At 27.7% G+C, this 18,146-nt stretch overlaps 4 protein-coding genes across 4 annotated transcripts; 3 read left to right on the forward strand and 1 right to left on the reverse strand.

Annotated features, from left to right (window-relative positions):
* Positions 1-147: 147 nt before the first annotated feature.
* On the forward strand, positions 148-1,162 carry Phum_PHUM577370 (uncharacterized protein; the record flags this gene model as incomplete). The annotated part of the gene is made up of 4 exons (XM_002432178.1): positions 148-191; positions 277-497; positions 581-916; positions 999-1,162. 4 exons carry the CDS (start codon positions 148-150, stop codon positions 1,160-1,162), a joined length of 765 nt encoding a protein of 254 aa, XP_002432223.1.
* A 3,752-nt stretch (positions 1,163-4,914) lies between these two features.
* Positions 4,915-5,964, forward strand: Phum_PHUM577380 (ubiquitin-conjugating enzyme E2, putative; the record flags this gene model as incomplete). The annotated part of the gene is made up of 4 exons (XM_002432179.1): positions 4,915-4,958; positions 5,208-5,442; positions 5,533-5,665; positions 5,762-5,964. 4 exons carry the CDS (start codon positions 4,915-4,917, stop codon positions 5,962-5,964), a joined length of 615 nt encoding a protein of 204 aa, XP_002432224.1.
* A 596-nt stretch (positions 5,965-6,560) lies between these two features.
* Positions 6,561-9,092, forward strand: Phum_PHUM577390 (serine/threonine-protein kinase PINK1, putative; the record flags this gene model as incomplete). Its single annotated transcript, XM_002432180.1, has 9 exons — positions 6,561-6,956; positions 7,028-7,172; positions 7,283-7,436; positions 7,542-7,721; positions 7,868-7,990; positions 8,121-8,292; positions 8,375-8,608; positions 8,683-8,859; positions 8,946-9,092. 9 exons carry the CDS (start codon positions 6,561-6,563, stop codon positions 9,090-9,092), a joined length of 1,728 nt encoding a protein of 575 aa, XP_002432225.1.
* Positions 9,093-9,876: 784 nt separating this feature from the next.
* Phum_PHUM577400 (endothelin-converting enzyme, putative) lies at positions 9,877-13,359 on the reverse strand (the record flags this gene model as incomplete). The annotated part of the gene is made up of 14 exons (XM_002432181.1): positions 9,877-10,100; positions 10,166-10,280; positions 10,379-10,629; positions 10,711-10,976; positions 11,064-11,207; positions 11,306-11,464; positions 11,553-11,770; positions 11,839-12,015; positions 12,099-12,310; positions 12,412-12,657; positions 12,753-12,803; positions 12,834-12,914; positions 13,006-13,148; positions 13,292-13,359. The coding sequence occupies 14 exons, from the start codon at positions 13,357-13,359 to the stop codon at positions 9,877-9,879; spliced, it is 2,355 nt and encodes a 784-aa protein (XP_002432226.1).
* Positions 13,360-18,146: the final 4,787 nt, after the last annotated feature.

The following is an 18,146-nucleotide window of genomic DNA, read 5'->3' on the forward strand; positions in this document are numbered from 1 at the left end:
ACAATCATGCACAATCACGGTTCATGAAAGTTCTTTACTTTTCTGTAAAAAAAAAAAAAAAAAAAAAAAAAGTTAAAAACATTTAAGAAAAATTTTTAATAATTTTTTTTTTTTTTTTTTAAGGGACAAAAAGAATTCGAAGAAGAAATGTCGGACGAATCGAGAGAAGAACTCAAACAGTTGTTACAAAAGTGAGTTAACGTTTTAATTATAAAATGGCCGCCGCCAAAATGGTATCGACCACGTATTGATCGTCGTATTTTTTTTTTTTTTTAGGCAACAATTGGAATTGGAATCACTTCAAGCTCGTCACCTGGAAGAGATTTCAATGTTCAAAAGGAAAATAAGTCAAAGGTCGGATATTTATCCCATAATAACAACAACAGGAACGGAACCATCGAATCCTCCGACGCATACGAGATCCTCGAGTGCACCGCAAACGATTCAACAAGTTTATTACACTCCGGTTTTGTATCAGGATCTTTCTCCAGTTCATGGTAATTGGATTTTTTCTATCTCTCTCTCTCTCACTATCTCTCTGCCTGTCTGTCTTTGTCTCTCACGTAAGATGTAATTACAGTCGGAACGGCGTGCTCCGGATCAAATTTGGAAGACTATTTGGTGTATACAACCGCTCCGCAATCTCCGACGTACGGTAGCACGACATCGAAATTCGACGAAATGGAGAGAGAAGATGACAATTTCGAAAAGGATAATAATTTGGAGGGTAGCAACAGCAACAGCAACAACCACAACCAGGATCGCAACAACAGCATCAGCAGCGTGGGAAACGAAGAATATTGTCAACCCGTTGAAATCCAGCAAAGATTCGTCACAAATTTTCCAAGTTTCAGACGTTTGTCGTCGACAAGCGACGGTTTGCTACAGATCACACCGGCTGAACCCCGGCAAATAGGTTAGAGGAAGGAAACTGACAAAGTCGTTAAAATCGAATGCGATTTGTTTACTTTAACCGTTTTTTTTGTTTTTTTTTCTAGCGACTTCATCGACTGGTTTTTACTTTCCGCAAAATTTCACACCCATAATACAAAGCGGTTTACGATTCGTCGGAGGTTCATTAGGGAAAAACGTATCGACTCAGAAAAACAGCACCGACGACATAACCACCACGACCACCACCACCACCACCGGCGATAGTTGAATCGAAACCGTCGATTAAACAGTTATTTCTCTATTATTATTATTATTATTATCATTATCATTATTATCGTTATTATTATTATTATTAATATTTTATTTTTCTTTCCGTCGCATCTCTCTTTCTCTCTCTCTCTTTATATTTTATCTTTCTTTCTTTCTCTCTCTGTCACACTTCGTCACGGGAAAATGTTTTTTTTTTTTTTTTTATTACTTTTCATTTTCCTGTGAATAATTTCATTCGTGTCACACACTAGGACACAAATTCAGGGACGAGTCTGATTGATTGATTGACTGACTAATTGATTATTAAACTTTGTTAATTGCCGGATATTAAAAAAAAAAAAAAATGATGATGATTGAAAACGTGCGTGGTCGAATGAATGAGGAGGAATAATAAGATGGAAGTAGGAAAGAACACGGAAAGGTAGCTACCTCACCGGAAGTCTGTCATCATGTCATCGATTATTGTTGAGAAACCTTCGCAAAACATCAAGAAAAAGAAAAAAAAAAGGTTACGAACCAAAGAATAATTTGGCAACGAAGTAAAAAGAAGAAGAAGAAGAAGGAGGAAAGAAAAGTTGGCGTCGGCGAAGTTTTCTCAATGATATAACCGACCACGTAAAAGATGAAGAAAAAGAAGAAGAAGAAAGAAAAGGAATGTCGGCTGTCGTTACAGAAAAAAAAAATAGTCTCAGCCTTTAAATAAATTTATTAGAAAAGACAAACTCTTGAAAACTCAAACTCGACCACTGATCACACACAACACAACAAACAAACAAACAAACAATCAATGTCGATTAATGGTTACGTTGTTCGCTCACACACATGTGCACACACACACACACACACACAATTATAAATAAAAAATCAATTTGATTCAGATTATTTTTGCTTTTTACTCTCTCATAAAACGTCTTCGAAACAATTGATTGAAAACAAAAAACAAATACAAACAAATACAAACAAAACAAATCAAACACAAACGGAAACAAACAAACATAAAAGAAAAACAAAAACAAAAAAAAATTATTCGTGAAATGAAAAAAATTACACACATGTTATTATTACTATATTATTTTACTATTATTATCATTATTATTGTTATCATTATCATTATCATTATTATCATTATCATTAATATTATTATTATTATTATTTATAAAATTAAATTATGTAATACAAAAAAAAAGAATTTTTTTTTTTTTAGAATGTTTGAATGAGAAATTAAAAAAAAAAAAATCATTCTTTCTCTTTCTTTCTTTCTTTTTTTCTTTCACTTTCTATCTCTCTCTTTCTCTTTCTCTCTATTTTTATTTTTTAGTATTATTATTATTATTTATCGCGGAAAATGTTGGGAGGAAAAAAAATCCATTTGATAATAATAATAATAATAAAATTTTAATTGATGTATTTTTTTTTTTTTTTAAATAATTATTTATGGATTAATAACAATATATATATATATATAAATATATGTTTAATAAATAATGATGATATTGATGATGATGATGATGATGATGATGATGATAATAATTTGATGATAATTCGAAATGATAATGATAATTAATAAGCAGGGAAAGAAATAAAAAAGAAAAAACAATTAATGAAATTTTATATAGTATTAGTTATGTTATGTTTCTCTTTCTCTCTCTCTCTCTCTCTCTCTTTATTTCAATTAAAACGTTTTCAGGTATATTATTTAAAAAAGAATTAAGGAACCTTCTTTTTCTTTTTTGTTTGTTTTTGTTGTTGTTGTTCTGTTCAGACAGACACAGACACACACACATTCATATTTAAATGGATATGTATGTATATTTGCATGATTATATTAGTATTCACTATCCGGAAAATTTCCATCTGTTTATTATTATCATTATCATTATTATTATTATCATTTGATGGGAGTGAAACTAAAAAAAAAAAATTTCAATGATGACTGATTGTTTTTTTTTTTTTTTTTTTTTTTTTTGATTTGATTTGATTTGATTAAATTGAGAATGTGGAAGGAAAATGAAGAAAAAAGAAAAGAAAAAGAAAAATATTTTAAAGATTTTATCATTATTATTATTATTAATTATTATTATTATTATTCGATTTTTCTTTTTTTTTTTTTTTGTTTTGATGATAAAAAGACTGCAAATTAAATATTAAAAAAAAATTTAGTTTTAGTGTGTTGTAAAAAAAAAAAAAAAAAAAAAAAAAAGGAAAAAAAATGAAAATAGTGAAATTTTATACGTTTGATGACTGATTGATTGATTGATTGTTTTAAATAATGAAATCGAGATTGCTATTTTTTTTAAATTATTATTATTATTATTATTGGTCATTATGATTAAAAAAAAAAAAAAAAAGGAAAATTGATATATATATATTATTATTATTTATTTATATTATAATTTTTTTTTTTTTTTTTGATTTTGACTTCGTATTTAATTTAGGTGTGAGATCTGTATTATTATTATTATTATTATTATTATTATTATTATTATTATTAATTCGGGTTATTTTAATTGTTAACTATTTTAAAGGCTATTATTAAAATTAAATTTAAAAGAAACAAATGCAATTTTTTTCATTTCTTGTTTTAAATTATCACACTCCATTAATTTGAAATGGGATATTTTTCCAAAAGAAATTTATTTTAAAACTTTCGTGAAATTATTATTATTATTAATATTAACTTTAATAGATTTTAAAAATTTTGTTGAATAAAAAGAATCATAAATAATTAAATAAATAATTATTAAAAACTTACATAAATTTGTATTGTATTTGAATGATGTTCTCTTTGTAACGGTTTTTTTTGAAATTCGTTCATAATTATTTTGTACTTTTTCGTATCGTAGTTTTAATTTGAATATCGAATTTCATCGCGAATATTTCACTATTTCTTTTAAACTTATTTATTAATTATAAAATTCGTTATTACTTAACAAGAAAAAAAAGGAAAAACTAAAAGAGTTAACGACTCGAGTACATTTCAATTAAATCGGAGGGAAAAAACTGATCGTAGCAATAGACAACGATCGTAGCAGTAGACAATGATCGAAAGCAGAAAACATCATGTTACGTTCTGTCACGAAATAATTAACTTTATAAAAGATACAAAAAGTGAAATCAAGGCATACAGTTTTAAATTTAATTTATCGCGTTTAGAGAGAGAGAAAGAAAAAATTTTTTTTTTTTTTTTTTTTTTTTTTTTTTTTAATTATTCAGTTATTTATACGAACGGATAAAATATATTTTTTAATTTTTTAACGTTAAGCTCATGTGTTTAAATTTAAATATTATTAATTTTAACACATATGTGTATGTAATTAATAAATAAATTGAAAGGCTGAAGGTTAGGAGTATGATGGAAAAGATTTTAAGGTGAAATATTATTTTGATAAAAAAACTTTTTTTTTAATGAGTTGTCGTTAATAAAAATTTTTTATGCGATTAATTTAATTAATGGTAAATTTAATAATTATTCGTTTATTGTTTTGTGATTATTACTCTCCGGTTGTTATTATTATCATAATTTTTTTTTTTTTTTTTACGAATGTTTTAATTATTTTATTTTGTATTCGAAATTAATCATGCGTAATTTTGTTGATTATTATTTAATCTTTATTATTATTATTATTGTTAATTTTTAACGGAAATTATTTTAAATTTTGTTTTTTTTTTTTTTTAAGGTAATGATAAAAACAAAAAATAAAAAATTTCCATAGGTTTAAAGAAATGCACTGAATATTTGTTAGTAAAAAAATGTCTCTCCAGTGGAAGAACAAGTCTAATAGTGCTGCAGCTAGGTTAAGGCTTGATTATTTAAGAATTAAAAGAGATCCTGTACCTTATATAGTTGCTGAACCATTGCCATCAAATATTTTAGAATGGTAATTTTAATTATTTAATTTTTACATTTATTTAATTATGCCATGCTTTTCGATTTTTGTTTTTTCGACTTTACCGTTGGATTTTTTTCGTTTTTTTTTTTTTGTGCACATTTGAAATGATACTAAAACTAATTTATTTGTTTTTTTTTTTTTATTTTGTTTTAGGCATTATGTGATAGCTGGTCCAGAAGAAACTCCATACGAAGGAGGATTTTATCATGGAAAGTTGATTTTTCCTAAAGAATTCCCATTTAAACCACCAAGCATTTATATGATAACTCCTAATGGAAGGTTTATGACGAATACAAAATTGTGTTTGTCAATAAGTGATTATCATCCTGATACATGGAATCCTGCTTGGACTGTTTCCACTATTTTAACAGGATTACTTAGCTTTATGGTGTGTGTGTGTGTGTGTGTGTGCAAGTTTTTTAACGAAAGTGAAAAATAAAATGGCGACATTTCAAAATTTTAATTTTCTATTATTCAGATAGAAGATACAAAGACATTAGGAAGTATCAAATCTACAGCCTTTGAAAAAAAGCAGTTGGCCTACCAAAGCTTGAAATTTAATATAGAAAATAAAATATTCCAAGAGCTTTTTCCAGATATATGTAAAGTAAGTTTTTCAAAAGTTATTAAAAATTTGTTTATTTCTGAATTGTATTTATAAAATTTATTAAATAATATTAATGCATATTTTCAGTTAATAAAAACAGCAATAGAAAATAGAAAAGCAGTTCAAGAAATGGAAGAAAGAAGAGAAGCATCTCACGGAGGAGGAATTCAATTTCTAGAACAAAATAATGCCAATGATCGAAGCCCTTTACTCTCGGCTCTTGCTAACATTGCAGTAATAGTGGGCTTCACAGCTTTTGCATTTACTGTAAAATATATTTTAAAAACTGTCGCTTATGATTAAGTATAATTTTATCACAATTATCATTCTATATATTATAGTTCGAAGCAATTGTCAAAAAAAAAAAAACGAAAAAAAACGAAAAAAAAAAAAACATATTGTTTAAAATAAATTAAAAAATTGAAATTTTGTTTTGTCTCTTCTTGTTTATGTACTGTTATTTTTTGAACTTAAATGTTTTTAATATATTACATAATTCATCAGTTACTTATATATATATATATACTTTTATTACCAAATATTTTGCTTTATTTACTTTGTAAAATAATAGGAAATATATAAATTTTTAAGGAAATAATAATAATAATAATAAAATAATTTTATTAATTTCGTTTTTTTTTTTTTTTATTATTATGTATTCATTCATACATTAATTTTTTTTTGCGTTGAGATTTACTGACGTCATCAAAAAGGAAAATATAATCGTGGTTATAAACTTTTACGGTTGAAATAACGTGGTTGCAGTAACATCGTGCAGATAGTGTCTAATCTAGTTTTGACTGAGGCGCAGATATTTTCTAAAATGTAAAATTTTCTTATTTTTGGAAATAGTGAAATATTGTTCCGAGTTAAATTTCATCAGTCAGCCATTCAGAGAAATGTCTTTGTTGGCTTACACAAATCTTTTACTTCAAAATGGTCGAATTTTTCGTTATTACAAAAAAGCTAACATCAAAAAATTTATTAAAAAAATCATCAAATTGGATCTAAAATCGACCCCGAGTGAAGCATCCGTAAGTCGTCAAACGTTTTTGTCTACTGGATTAAATTCAGTTAAAAATGCCGTGCAGCTTCAAGCTAGAAAATTGTTAATCAACAATGTTTTGGAAAGAGTGACACCAACATTAAATTCAGACCTTAAAAAAAAAGCAGCCAAAAGGCTTTTCTACGGAGATTCAGCTCCATTTTTTGCACTTGTTGGTGTAAGCTTAGCATCTGGAAGTGGCCTTTTAACAAAAGATGATGAATTAGAGGGCATTTGTTGGGAAATCCGAGTAAGTGCAATAAATTTTTATCCAATTTATAAAAAGAATTTTTTATATTAATAAATAATAATTGTTTGCAGGAAGCAGTTTCTAAAGGGAAATGGAATGATTCTGAATCTGAAAATGTAGAACAATTGCAAGCTGCTAATCTTGATGAACTTGATTTAGGGGAACCAATAGCGAAAGGATGTAATGCTGTCGTTTATTCTGCCAAATTAAAAAATGGTAAATATAATCTTATTTTGCCTGATAATACATTCATTTTTCCTTCTCATTATTATTTGATAATTAAATGATAAAATTGTTTAATACAAAACAATCTGACACAATTTTAGTTCAATCGAATAAATTGGCACATCAATTGGCTGTGAAAATGATGTTTAATTATGATGTCGAATCCAACTCGACTGCGATTTTAAAAGCCATGTACAGGGAAACAGTTCCAGCCATGTCATATTTTTTCAATCAAAATTTATTTAATATTGAAAAGTTAGTATATAATAATTTTTTTGTCACAAATTTATAAATGTCTCATCAGGGGAAAAAAAAAAAAAAAAAAATTTTCTAACACACACGCACATTTGAACTTTTTAGTATTTCAGATTTTAAAATTCGCCTTCCGCCTCATCCTAACATTGTGAGAATGTACTCTGTATTTGCTGATAGAATACCAGATTTACAATGTAATAAACAATTATATCCAGAAGCTCTCCCTCCAAGAATTAATCCGGAAGGATCAGGAAGAAATATGAGTTTATTTCTCGTTATGAAAAGGTCATAATAAAATCAAGTTTTTTTTTCGTAGCCATATCGAAAAATTATTTTTATGATAGTTTTATATAATTTCATTTCGATTTGTTTTTATTATCTATATTATTATTATTATCATTTTTAAAAACAAATTTTTTTTTTTTTTATAGATATGATTGCACGTTAAAAGAATATTTGAGAGATAAAACTCCGAATATGAGATCATCAATTCTTTTGCTCTCGCAACTCTTAGAAGCTGTTGCTCATATGAATATTCATAACATATCTCATAGGTGCGTTTGTTTGTTTGTTTGTTTGTTTTAAATATTTTTTAGTTCATTCAAAATTGCGCGTTGAGTTAAAAAGTGTCGTGCAGTGCGTGGGTGCAGTGACATTGTTGATTTTTTTATTTTTATTTTTCAGAGATTTAAAATCTGACAATATATTAGTTGACCTTTCTGAGGGAGATGCTTATCCAACCATCGTGATAACCGACTTCGGATGCTGTCTCTGCGATAAACAAAATGGTCTCGTCATACCATACAGATCGGAAGATCAAGACAAGGGTGGAAACAGGGCTTTGATGGCACCAGAAGTATTTCCCTTTTTCGATATTAAATTTTAATCACGTTATTATTATTATTATTATTTCAATGGTTCGGAAATGTTCGTTTCAGATCGCCAACGCCAAACCCGGAACGTTTTCATGGTTAAATTATAAAAAATCTGATCTTTGGGCCGTCGGAGCCATTGCATACGAAATATTCAACATCGACAATCCGTTTTACGATAAAACGATGAAATTGCTAAGCAAAAGTTACAAAGAGGAAGATTTACCCGAATTACCCGACACGATTCCTTTCATAATAAGAAATCTCGTGAGCAACATGTTGTCGAGATCGACGAATAAGGTAACAAAAAAAAAAAAAAAGGAAGAAAATGTCATTCGATGACGTCAATCACAATCCCCAAATGTTTTTTCCAGAGGTTGGATTGCGACGTTGCCGCAACGGTCGCTCAACTTTATTTATGGGCACCGAGTTCTTGGTTGAAAGAAAATTACACTCTACCCAACAGCAACGAAATAATACAATGGTTACTCTGTTTGAGTTCGAAAGTTCTTTGCGAAAGAGACATAACGGCTAGAAATAAAACCAACACCGTAAATTTCGTTAAAATCTCGTCACTCCTAACATAAATTATCAAAAATATAAAATTAATTAAATATTTCTAATTAATTAATTACAGATGTCGGAAAGCGTTTCGAAAGCTCAATACAAGGGAAGGAGAAGTTTACCGGAATACGAATTAATTGCGAGCTTTCTGAGACGAGTCAGATTGCACCTAGTCAGAAAAGGATTAAAATGGATACAAGAATTACATATATATAATTAAATTGTTATAAATAAATAATGATTAAATAAATAAATAAATAAATTGCAAAACAAAATTGAAAAGTTATACATGCGATAATATAACATATGCTTAGCTTATTAACCGAAGAGAGAAAGTTTCTTCTGCTACAAATAATATTGAGGTATATTGACATTATTTTCTTTTTCCTTTTTTTTTTTTTTTTTTTTTGTAAAAATATTAATTTAAAGTGGAAAAAAATATCTATATATATATTAAATATAAATTTGCAATAGTAGAATTTTGCTTACGTTTTTTCCTTTAAAAATAAGAAAAAGAGAGAAAGAGAGAGAGAGAGAGAGAAAAAAACAAAGGAATAATTACAATAATTAATACGTAAGGAAAATGATTTAAAAAAAAAAAAAGAAAAAATTTATAAAGAAATAATAAAAAAATTGAAATTTTATTTATTATTATTATTATTATTATTATTATTATTATTATTATTATTATTATTCACTAGTTATAAAGTTTTCTTTAAAAAAAACTTTAAAGTTTAACAACCCTTAATAATGATGATTAATTAATGATTGATTATGTTTTATTTTTTTAAAACTTATCACATAATAACTCGTTTGTTCACTTGATCGATAAATCGATTAATCGATCGATATATCGATAAAAAACATGAGTAAAATTTCTTTTTTAAAAAAAAAATATAAATAAAAATAAAATGTATAAAAAAGAAAAATGATACAACCACAAAGTTTTTTTTTTTTTTTTTTTTTTTTTTCATTTGTTGTAAAAAAAAAAAAAAAAGGAAAATTTACCACACTTCACATTTATCGACGGGATTCATTTTAGAACCTAACGGACAATTAAAGTCTTTTGAAAATTCAGGCATGTTCGATAGTGGGCCGATAACTCTAAATCTACCTGGAGAATGTACGCCGGTTATTATACGAATTTTCAATGCTTCCGGCCTGTATTTACAACACCAAGTATTTGCCGCACTTATCCAAAATAATTGTCTAGGAGTATATGGCAAACCTGAAAGAGAGAGATGTTAAAATCACCGGATGTTGATTCGGGGGGGGGGAGGGGAAAATACATACCCGGCAACATTTTTTCTTCTCCGTTTCTTTCCGACCATTTTACGTAAGCTCTATACGCTTCTTTAATTCCCCCATTATCCGCAATGTTTTCACCCTGCGTATTGATACCGTTTAACTGTAATAATAATAATAATAATAATAATATTAATAATTCGTTTTTTTTTTCCTTTTCAGGTTGTGCGTGCGTCTGCGCGTGCGCGCGCGGGAAATTACTTTCAAATCGACTTCTTCTGCCGTGTAATTTCCATATTGATGTATTATACACTGTGCACGATTTATGAATTTTTCCTCCGTGGATTTTGCCCACCAATCGACTAAATTTCCTTTATTATCGAATTGACGTCCTTGATCGTCGAAACCGTGGGTTATTTCGTGACCAATGACGAAACCAATGGCACCGTAATTCATGTATTTCGGACGATCGTTTGAAAAAAATATACCCTGAAGAATACCAGCTGGAAATTCTGGAAAAACGAGGGGTAAGTAAGTTTTTATCAAACGGGAGGGGGGTAGTAATAGCAGTAATAGTAGTCGTGTATACTAACGTATGCTGTTTTCCACTCCGCTATAAAAGGCGTTAACGACAGCAGGACGACCGTGACTTATCCATTCGGTTTTATTAACGGGTTGTCTTAATCTTCCGAATGAATAATCAGTACCGAATTTAGTCAAATTTAAAACGCTTTCCAAATAATAATTCGGATCAACCGTGAGTCTATCGTAAAATTTTTCCAATTTTTTAACGTCTAATAATTCATCCGGATATGCTATGTGAGTGACCATCGAGGCTGCTTTTTCCAACGCTTTTTGCCTGGAATTGATTCGAACGATAAAATGGAAAATTTTTCATTAATTAAGGGAAAATCGTTTTTCTTTTTTCTTTTCTTTATTTACTTACTTCGTTTCCGAATCCATCCAATTTAAATTTGTTAATATGTTATTAAATTCTTCTCTTATATCTCGTACCATTTCCAAAGCTGCTTTTTTAGAATCTTCTTTGAAATATTTTTTAACGTACATTGAACCGACAGCGAGTGAAACGCTGGAAAAAAAAGAAAATTTTTTAATAAAAAACTCAATCGGAATTAATTTCAATTTAATTTCAATTTAATTTCAATTTAATTTCAATTTAATTATTACCCAGAGCTAACAATATCTATACATTCCTTCCATCTTGCTTCTCTACTTTCTTTCCCTGATAAAACCGTAGAATATTGCAATTGTCTATTTCTTAAATCTTCCGATAGATAACTAACCGATGCACCAGCTGCTCTCCACATGACGTAATTAGCCAAAACTCTAAGAATGAATGAATGAATGAATGAATGAATGAATGATTGTTTGTTGTCTACCCTTCGGACGTACAAAGAGAGTAAAAAAAATATACCTTTTTGGAGTTTTACTAAGAAGTGCTTCCAATTGTTTTAAAAATGTAGGTACGCTCACTATGACGACCTCGCTGGAATTAACTCGTATGTGTTTGGGTAACAAACGATTGAAATATTCCAACCATGGAATGCTTGGAAATTTTTGTTGAAGTTGATGGATAGACATGGGATTAAATAATTTGGATGCGTTTCTTCTTTCTTCGTTGGGAAGAGAAATCTGGAAGAGTCAATACATCACGTGACCAACGGCAACAGCCAAAAAGGTAAGAGCTTAATAATAATTACGTTTGCTAATTGTATTTCGAAATTTAACGATTCTTTCAATTCCGTTTCCGCCATTTTCTTATCCGCTCCCAATAGGGTAGCTATGTCCACTTGATACTCGTAGTAAGCCTGTACGATTTTTTCATCGAAACCTTTTGATAAATATTCACGACCGAGACCCAAAGATGGTTGATCCAACTGTTTGATATTAAAAAACGAAAAAAAAATTTTTTAATATTGTTTATTGTTTTTCTTTTGATGAAAAGGTATGGAAAACTAACATCGATCGTTCTTATCGTTGTATTTTTCAAATCGACTCCTATGGAAAAATCGATAAAATAATCAACGGAATAACCATAATCTCGAAATTTATAAACCGTTTCTTTCCAATCGAACGTTCCAGGATTCCATGATTGTCCTTCCAAAACCGGCCATCCTCCTAATTTTTTCAATATGTCTAATATTGGGGTGTGACCGCGATTAGCGATTCCAGCTGAAATGAAATTGTAGTTATTATTATTATTATTATTATTATTATTATTATTATTATCATTACTTTTAGGTATCGATCGATTAGTATGATTTAAACCTTACTTTTGTTCATGCAAGCTTTGTAAAGATTTTTGGCAAGTAGAAATGGAGCAGCATCGTTTGTTTCCGCTGGAGTTTCAATGATTGTCCTTAATTGTTCTTTTAATTTATCCGATATTTCGCTGAATGTCGTCACGGATGTTTTATCATCAGGTATGACGGTTTCCCTTTCGAATTTTCCACATGCGAATTCGTAAAAATCATCGCAAGGATCAATTTCCGTATTCATGTTTTCCAATATTTTACAAGCTGTCGCCCCACATCCACCCGGGAGAAAAAAATTAATTAATTAATTCATTCGATTTTTTTTTTTTTTTGAACGTGGCACTAGAATTTTATCTCACCGGTTTTAACGCATCCTGGCGACATGCATACGTTACCACTTTCGACAACATCTTTATCCTTTTCCGGATAATAATAATTACTTGCTTTTCCTTTTCTAAAATTTTGATGATTGTCGGAATTTGATTGCCATGTGCTGGGTTCGGCCGTTGATTCATTGAATGCTGTCGACAAAAATTTAAATTTTGTTTTTATTTTCCTTTCTTTTCACCCCCACCCTTCTCCCCCCCTCCCCTCCCCCTCTCCCTCTCGTACCTGTGAATTTTCCTTCTTCTTTTTCTCGTACTACTAATGCTATGGCGGCTGCCAGTAGTGCCGTTGCAAAAACTAATGATATTAAACTTAATATTAATAATTTCCTTTCCAATTTTGTTCTTCTTTTCCACCATGTTGGATTTCTAAAAAAAAAAAAAATAATAATAATAATAATAATAATATTTTTCCATGGATTTTTTTTTCGTATTTTTCTTCTGCAGATTTTTATTAAGGAGGGAAGGGTTGAGGGAAGAGGGAAGGGAAGGGAAGGGAAGGGGGGAAAAACATCAATTTAATACCGATCGTAAAATAAAATCTTTTAATAATGGAGTTATTAACAAATAAAACATCCATATGTTTTGTTTGTTGTTGTTGTTGTTGTTGGGTTGTTGTTTGTCGTTAGAAGAGTAATAAAAAAAAATTTTATTTTTTTTTCTAATATAAATTTCAGTTTATATACAAATTGGCTCTAAATATTTGGGTTATCATTACAATCGCGACCGACATTTTATCCTAAATTTTTTCTTTTTTTTTGTAAGGGGGGAGGGGAGGGGTAATTGGGGGGGGGGACCGTTAACAAATGCGTGTAACCGTCAATTTAATTATTTTAATTTAATTTTGTTTTATTTTTAAATTTTATTTTTGTTTTATATTAATTAATTTAAAATAAAAGTTCGACGATCCGACGGAAAAAAAAAAACGTTTTGAAATTTATTTTGAATTTTTTAACGGCAAAAATTCTAAAGAAAATAATAATAATAATAATAATAATAATAATGGCGTTGATCACGTGTTCGGAAAGAATTTTTTATTTTGTTTTCGCAGTAACGGAAAGATTTAGAAAAAAAAGAAACAACAACACGACATTTTAAATTAAGTTATTAAACAAAAATTATCATTATTAATATTGTTTTGTTTTTTTTTTAAATAATAATAATAATAATTAGGATACGTAAAAAAAACAAATCGAACGAAATCAATTTATTAATTTATTCCACTAACAAAAAAAAAAGAAAATTTCAATCGTGGTCAAGATCGATACGAGTCATGAATTTTTCAACGTTTAGTAAACTTATTATTCTGGCACGCAAACGTGGTATTAGAAAACAAATTTCTTTTTTTTTTTTAAATTTGTACGGGATTCACTTGAACTTGACTTCGGTTTCGTTTTCGTAACGATAATAATAATGATGATGATGATGATAATTATGTAAATACCCCCCTCTTCAATCCCTTAAAGATTCGAAATCGAAAACGTGAAATTTTTCGTAAAACTTTGAATAAGTTAATCTAATTCCACATCAAAAAAAAAAAAAAACTTTTAAAATTATTTTTCCCGCGTTTATTCAAGGTCACCGTTAACTAGTTTTTATTTTTATTTTTTATTTTATTTTTTTCCTTACAATTAACATAACGAATCATTTATTAAAAAAAAAAATAATAATTATGATGATGATGATGATGATTACGTTTACGATGACTGTAATGATAATAATAATAATAATAATAATAATAATAATAATAATGACGTTTATCGTATTATTATCACGCATGGCGTCTTCCTTAAATTGTATAAAAATTGTGTAAAAAAAAAAAAAAATAAATAAATAACGTAATAATAATTTAAAGTCACGGTCAAATAATAATAATAATAATAATAATAATAATAATAATAATAAATTATTCATATTTAAAAAAAAAAAAGAAAAACTTGTCCAAAAAAATAACATCTCGGAGTTTTGCGCAATATTTATTATTGCGTTAACAACAACAACAACAAACGGGGAACAAACGGCGTTAAAATAATTTTTACTTTAAATGGAAAAACGTGTTGTACGTGGAAATAGAAAAAACGTCATGCAAACAAAATAATAATTAATAATTGATGAAATTTTTTTTTTTTTTTACTTTTTAAGGGAGAGGGGAGGGGGGGAGAAGAATGTAATCAAATCAAAATTTTTAAAAAATAAAATTTCGAGGGGGTTTAAAAGATTTTCCGTTACGTAACGTTTAAAATATGAGACCGAACCGCGATACCTGTAAATGTTTAGCTTAGCGAAAGGAAAAACTGGGGATCGTATGAAAATTGTATTGCAATTTCGATAACGCCCCAATTGATATAACCGCCGTTTTTATTTTAAAATACACCACAAAAACCGATATCGTTTGTTATCGGGTCAATAAACCTTATTATTATTATTATTATTATTATTTAAATAAATAATTTTTTTGTAGTTTTTTATATTATCGTGTGACTAACATTTAATCTATCTTTTTTTGTTTGTTTTTTCGACAACAAACATTCTTGCGTACGAAAATTTTTCAATCAAAGATACCCGACAATTAAATTTATTATTATTATTATTTTTTTTTATCATTATTAAAATTATTAATTTATTATTATTATTATCATTATTATTATTATTATTATTATTATTATTATTATTATTATTATTATTATTATTTATTATTATTATTATTATTAATTTACGATTACGTTTTCCGTTCGACTTCGCAACAACAACAACAACAACAACAACTTGTTGAATTCATTCAATGTCTTCCGCATATCACATTCATTTACAATTAAAAATAATTGTATAGTTCTAATCGAACAAACAACAACAACAACAACAAACCCGTAGCCCCGTTTTCGAAAAACTCGATCGTTGAGGTGAAAGGTCTAGAAAAAGGTAGAAAAAAAAAAGTTTTGCGTTATGTCATCAAAAAAAAAAAAAAAAAGAAATTAAATTCGATCGACGGGGGAATTTTTTTTTTTTTTTTTTTTTTTTTTGCGGTTATTTGTTTTTGCTAACAAATGTAAACAACCGCAAAAAAAATTATTTCTATTTTTTTTTTTTTTTGTACGAATGACGCGAACGTGAATATATTAACAAAAAGACTTACGAGGAAAACGAAAAAAAAAATTTAAATTCAAACGGAAAATTTTTAATAATAATAATAATAATAATAATAATAATAATAATAATAATAATAATAATAATAATAATAATAATAATAATAATAATAATAATAATAATTAAAATCGAACGAATGGTACTCACAATTAAAAAAAAAATTTTTTTATTAATTTTTTACTCACTTATCGATTAATAAATCATCGTTAGGAATATTTTCATCACACTTAAACGTATCGGAAACCAATAAAAAATTATTATCATCATCATTATTATTATCATAAAAATATTTTTTACGACATTGTAAATAATATTTAAAAAAATTCATCGTAATACATCCGACATTCATTTTTTTTTTTAAAATTAATTAAAACAATGTTTAATTAACCAAATCAAAAAAAAAAAAAAAAAAAATACATAAATTACCTTATCACAGAACAAGTGTAGAATTATGGCAACTCTGTGTGTGTTTTTAAACGGTTAAAAATTTCCCGATTTTAAATTGTCTAAAGACACGTTCGTTCAAAACAAAGACACGCTTAATCAAGAAACTAAAATCATTTTTCATTTTTTTTCTTTTATTTTAGGTTAATTTTTAAAACGTTGAAAAGAAAAATTTTTTTTTGTGACGTCACAAAAAACGAGAAAATGTGGGGGAAAAATCCATTGCGGTAAGTTTATTAAAAAATTTTCTTTTTTTTTTTAAAAAGATAAAATTGATTTTGTCGTGTGCAGGTAGTAGTGAAAGGTATTCTCATCATTTGAAAATCAGTACCGAAACCAGTATTATTAAAATTTTTCAATTTTATATAACTAAAAATATTCGAAATGTTTGATTGTATGGTAAACGCGAGTACGTGTGTGTATTGAAATCATTATTATGATCATTTGCGGTTTAACACGTGACCCCAAAAAAAAAAAATTTTCTATTCCTTCTCGAAAATTACACACACATATTTAACCCACTTAAAACACCCCCCGCCCCCCAACATCAAATGATTGATATTTGTTATTGTACTACTACTATTTGATCACGTGTCTATTATTACACAAATATCATTTATTAATTCATACCTTATGTCACGACTATGATGATGATAATAATTTTCATTGATAAAATGCAATTAATTAATTATATGTTTAAAATAGTAGGGGAGGGGGAAAAAAATCAAAATGGCGTCGTATGTGCGTATGTGCGCGTGTAGGTTTTACTCATCTTGTTTACTATACAAAAATTTTTTCTCATTTTTCGTAAGTTAAATATAGATTTTTATAAACTTGTACGAAAGTTACCGTTATTTTTTTTTTTTGTTTAATAACCTCACGTTCGGTTTAAACCTTTTTGGGGTTGAATGATTATTATTATTATTATTATTATTATTATTATTATTATTATTATTATTATTATTATTATTATTATTTTACGTAATTAAAAAATATGAATAATACTTATTGAAATATTACGTGATGAGGTATGACTATGTGTGCGTGTGCGTGTAAGTTTTTAACCTGAATTCAATCGAGATGTTAAATTCGTGATAGGGCAATAACAACAATAACAACAACCCAACAACCACAACAACAACCCAACAACCACAACAACAACCACAACAACAACCCAACAACCACAACAACAACCACAACAACAACCCAACAACCACAACAACAACCCAACAACCACAACAACAACAACCACAACAATTTTCAATTTAAAAATTTTGTTTGTTTTTTTCTTTTAAGGATCCCCATTTATAGTTTAAAAAAAAAAAAAAATTTATTTATGCGTTTTTTTTGTTGCGATTATGACGTAAATAATTAATTAATCGAAAGATTATTAATTAAAATATTTACATAATTTTTCTTCAACGTATCATTATTAATAATAATGATAATAATAATTTTTATTAGTTAAATAAAAATAATTATTAAAAATTTGTTTTCAACAAATTAAAATATTTTGGCAAAAGATTGTTTCGTCAGCCATTGTGTCACCCACCTTAATTTGAGAAAATTTAATTTTAATAAGAAAATCGTTTTTTTTTTTTGTTTTGTTTCCTCCCACCCTCCCTCTCTCTCTCTCTCTTCCTCCCTCCCTCTCTGACAAGTAGAAAAAAAAATTAAAAATTAAAAATTTGACCTCATTCCAATTATTTTTGGCTCCATCGTATTTTTACGTTTAACGTTTTTTCACACAAGATGAGCTTAGCCCCTCCCCTCCCCGCC

This window comes from Pediculus humanus, genomic scaffold (genome assembly GCF_000006295.1).
Source record: "Pediculus humanus corporis 1103172108306 genomic scaffold, whole genome shotgun sequence".
Lineage (NCBI taxonomy): Eukaryota > Metazoa > Arthropoda > Insecta > Psocodea > Pediculidae > Pediculus > Pediculus humanus.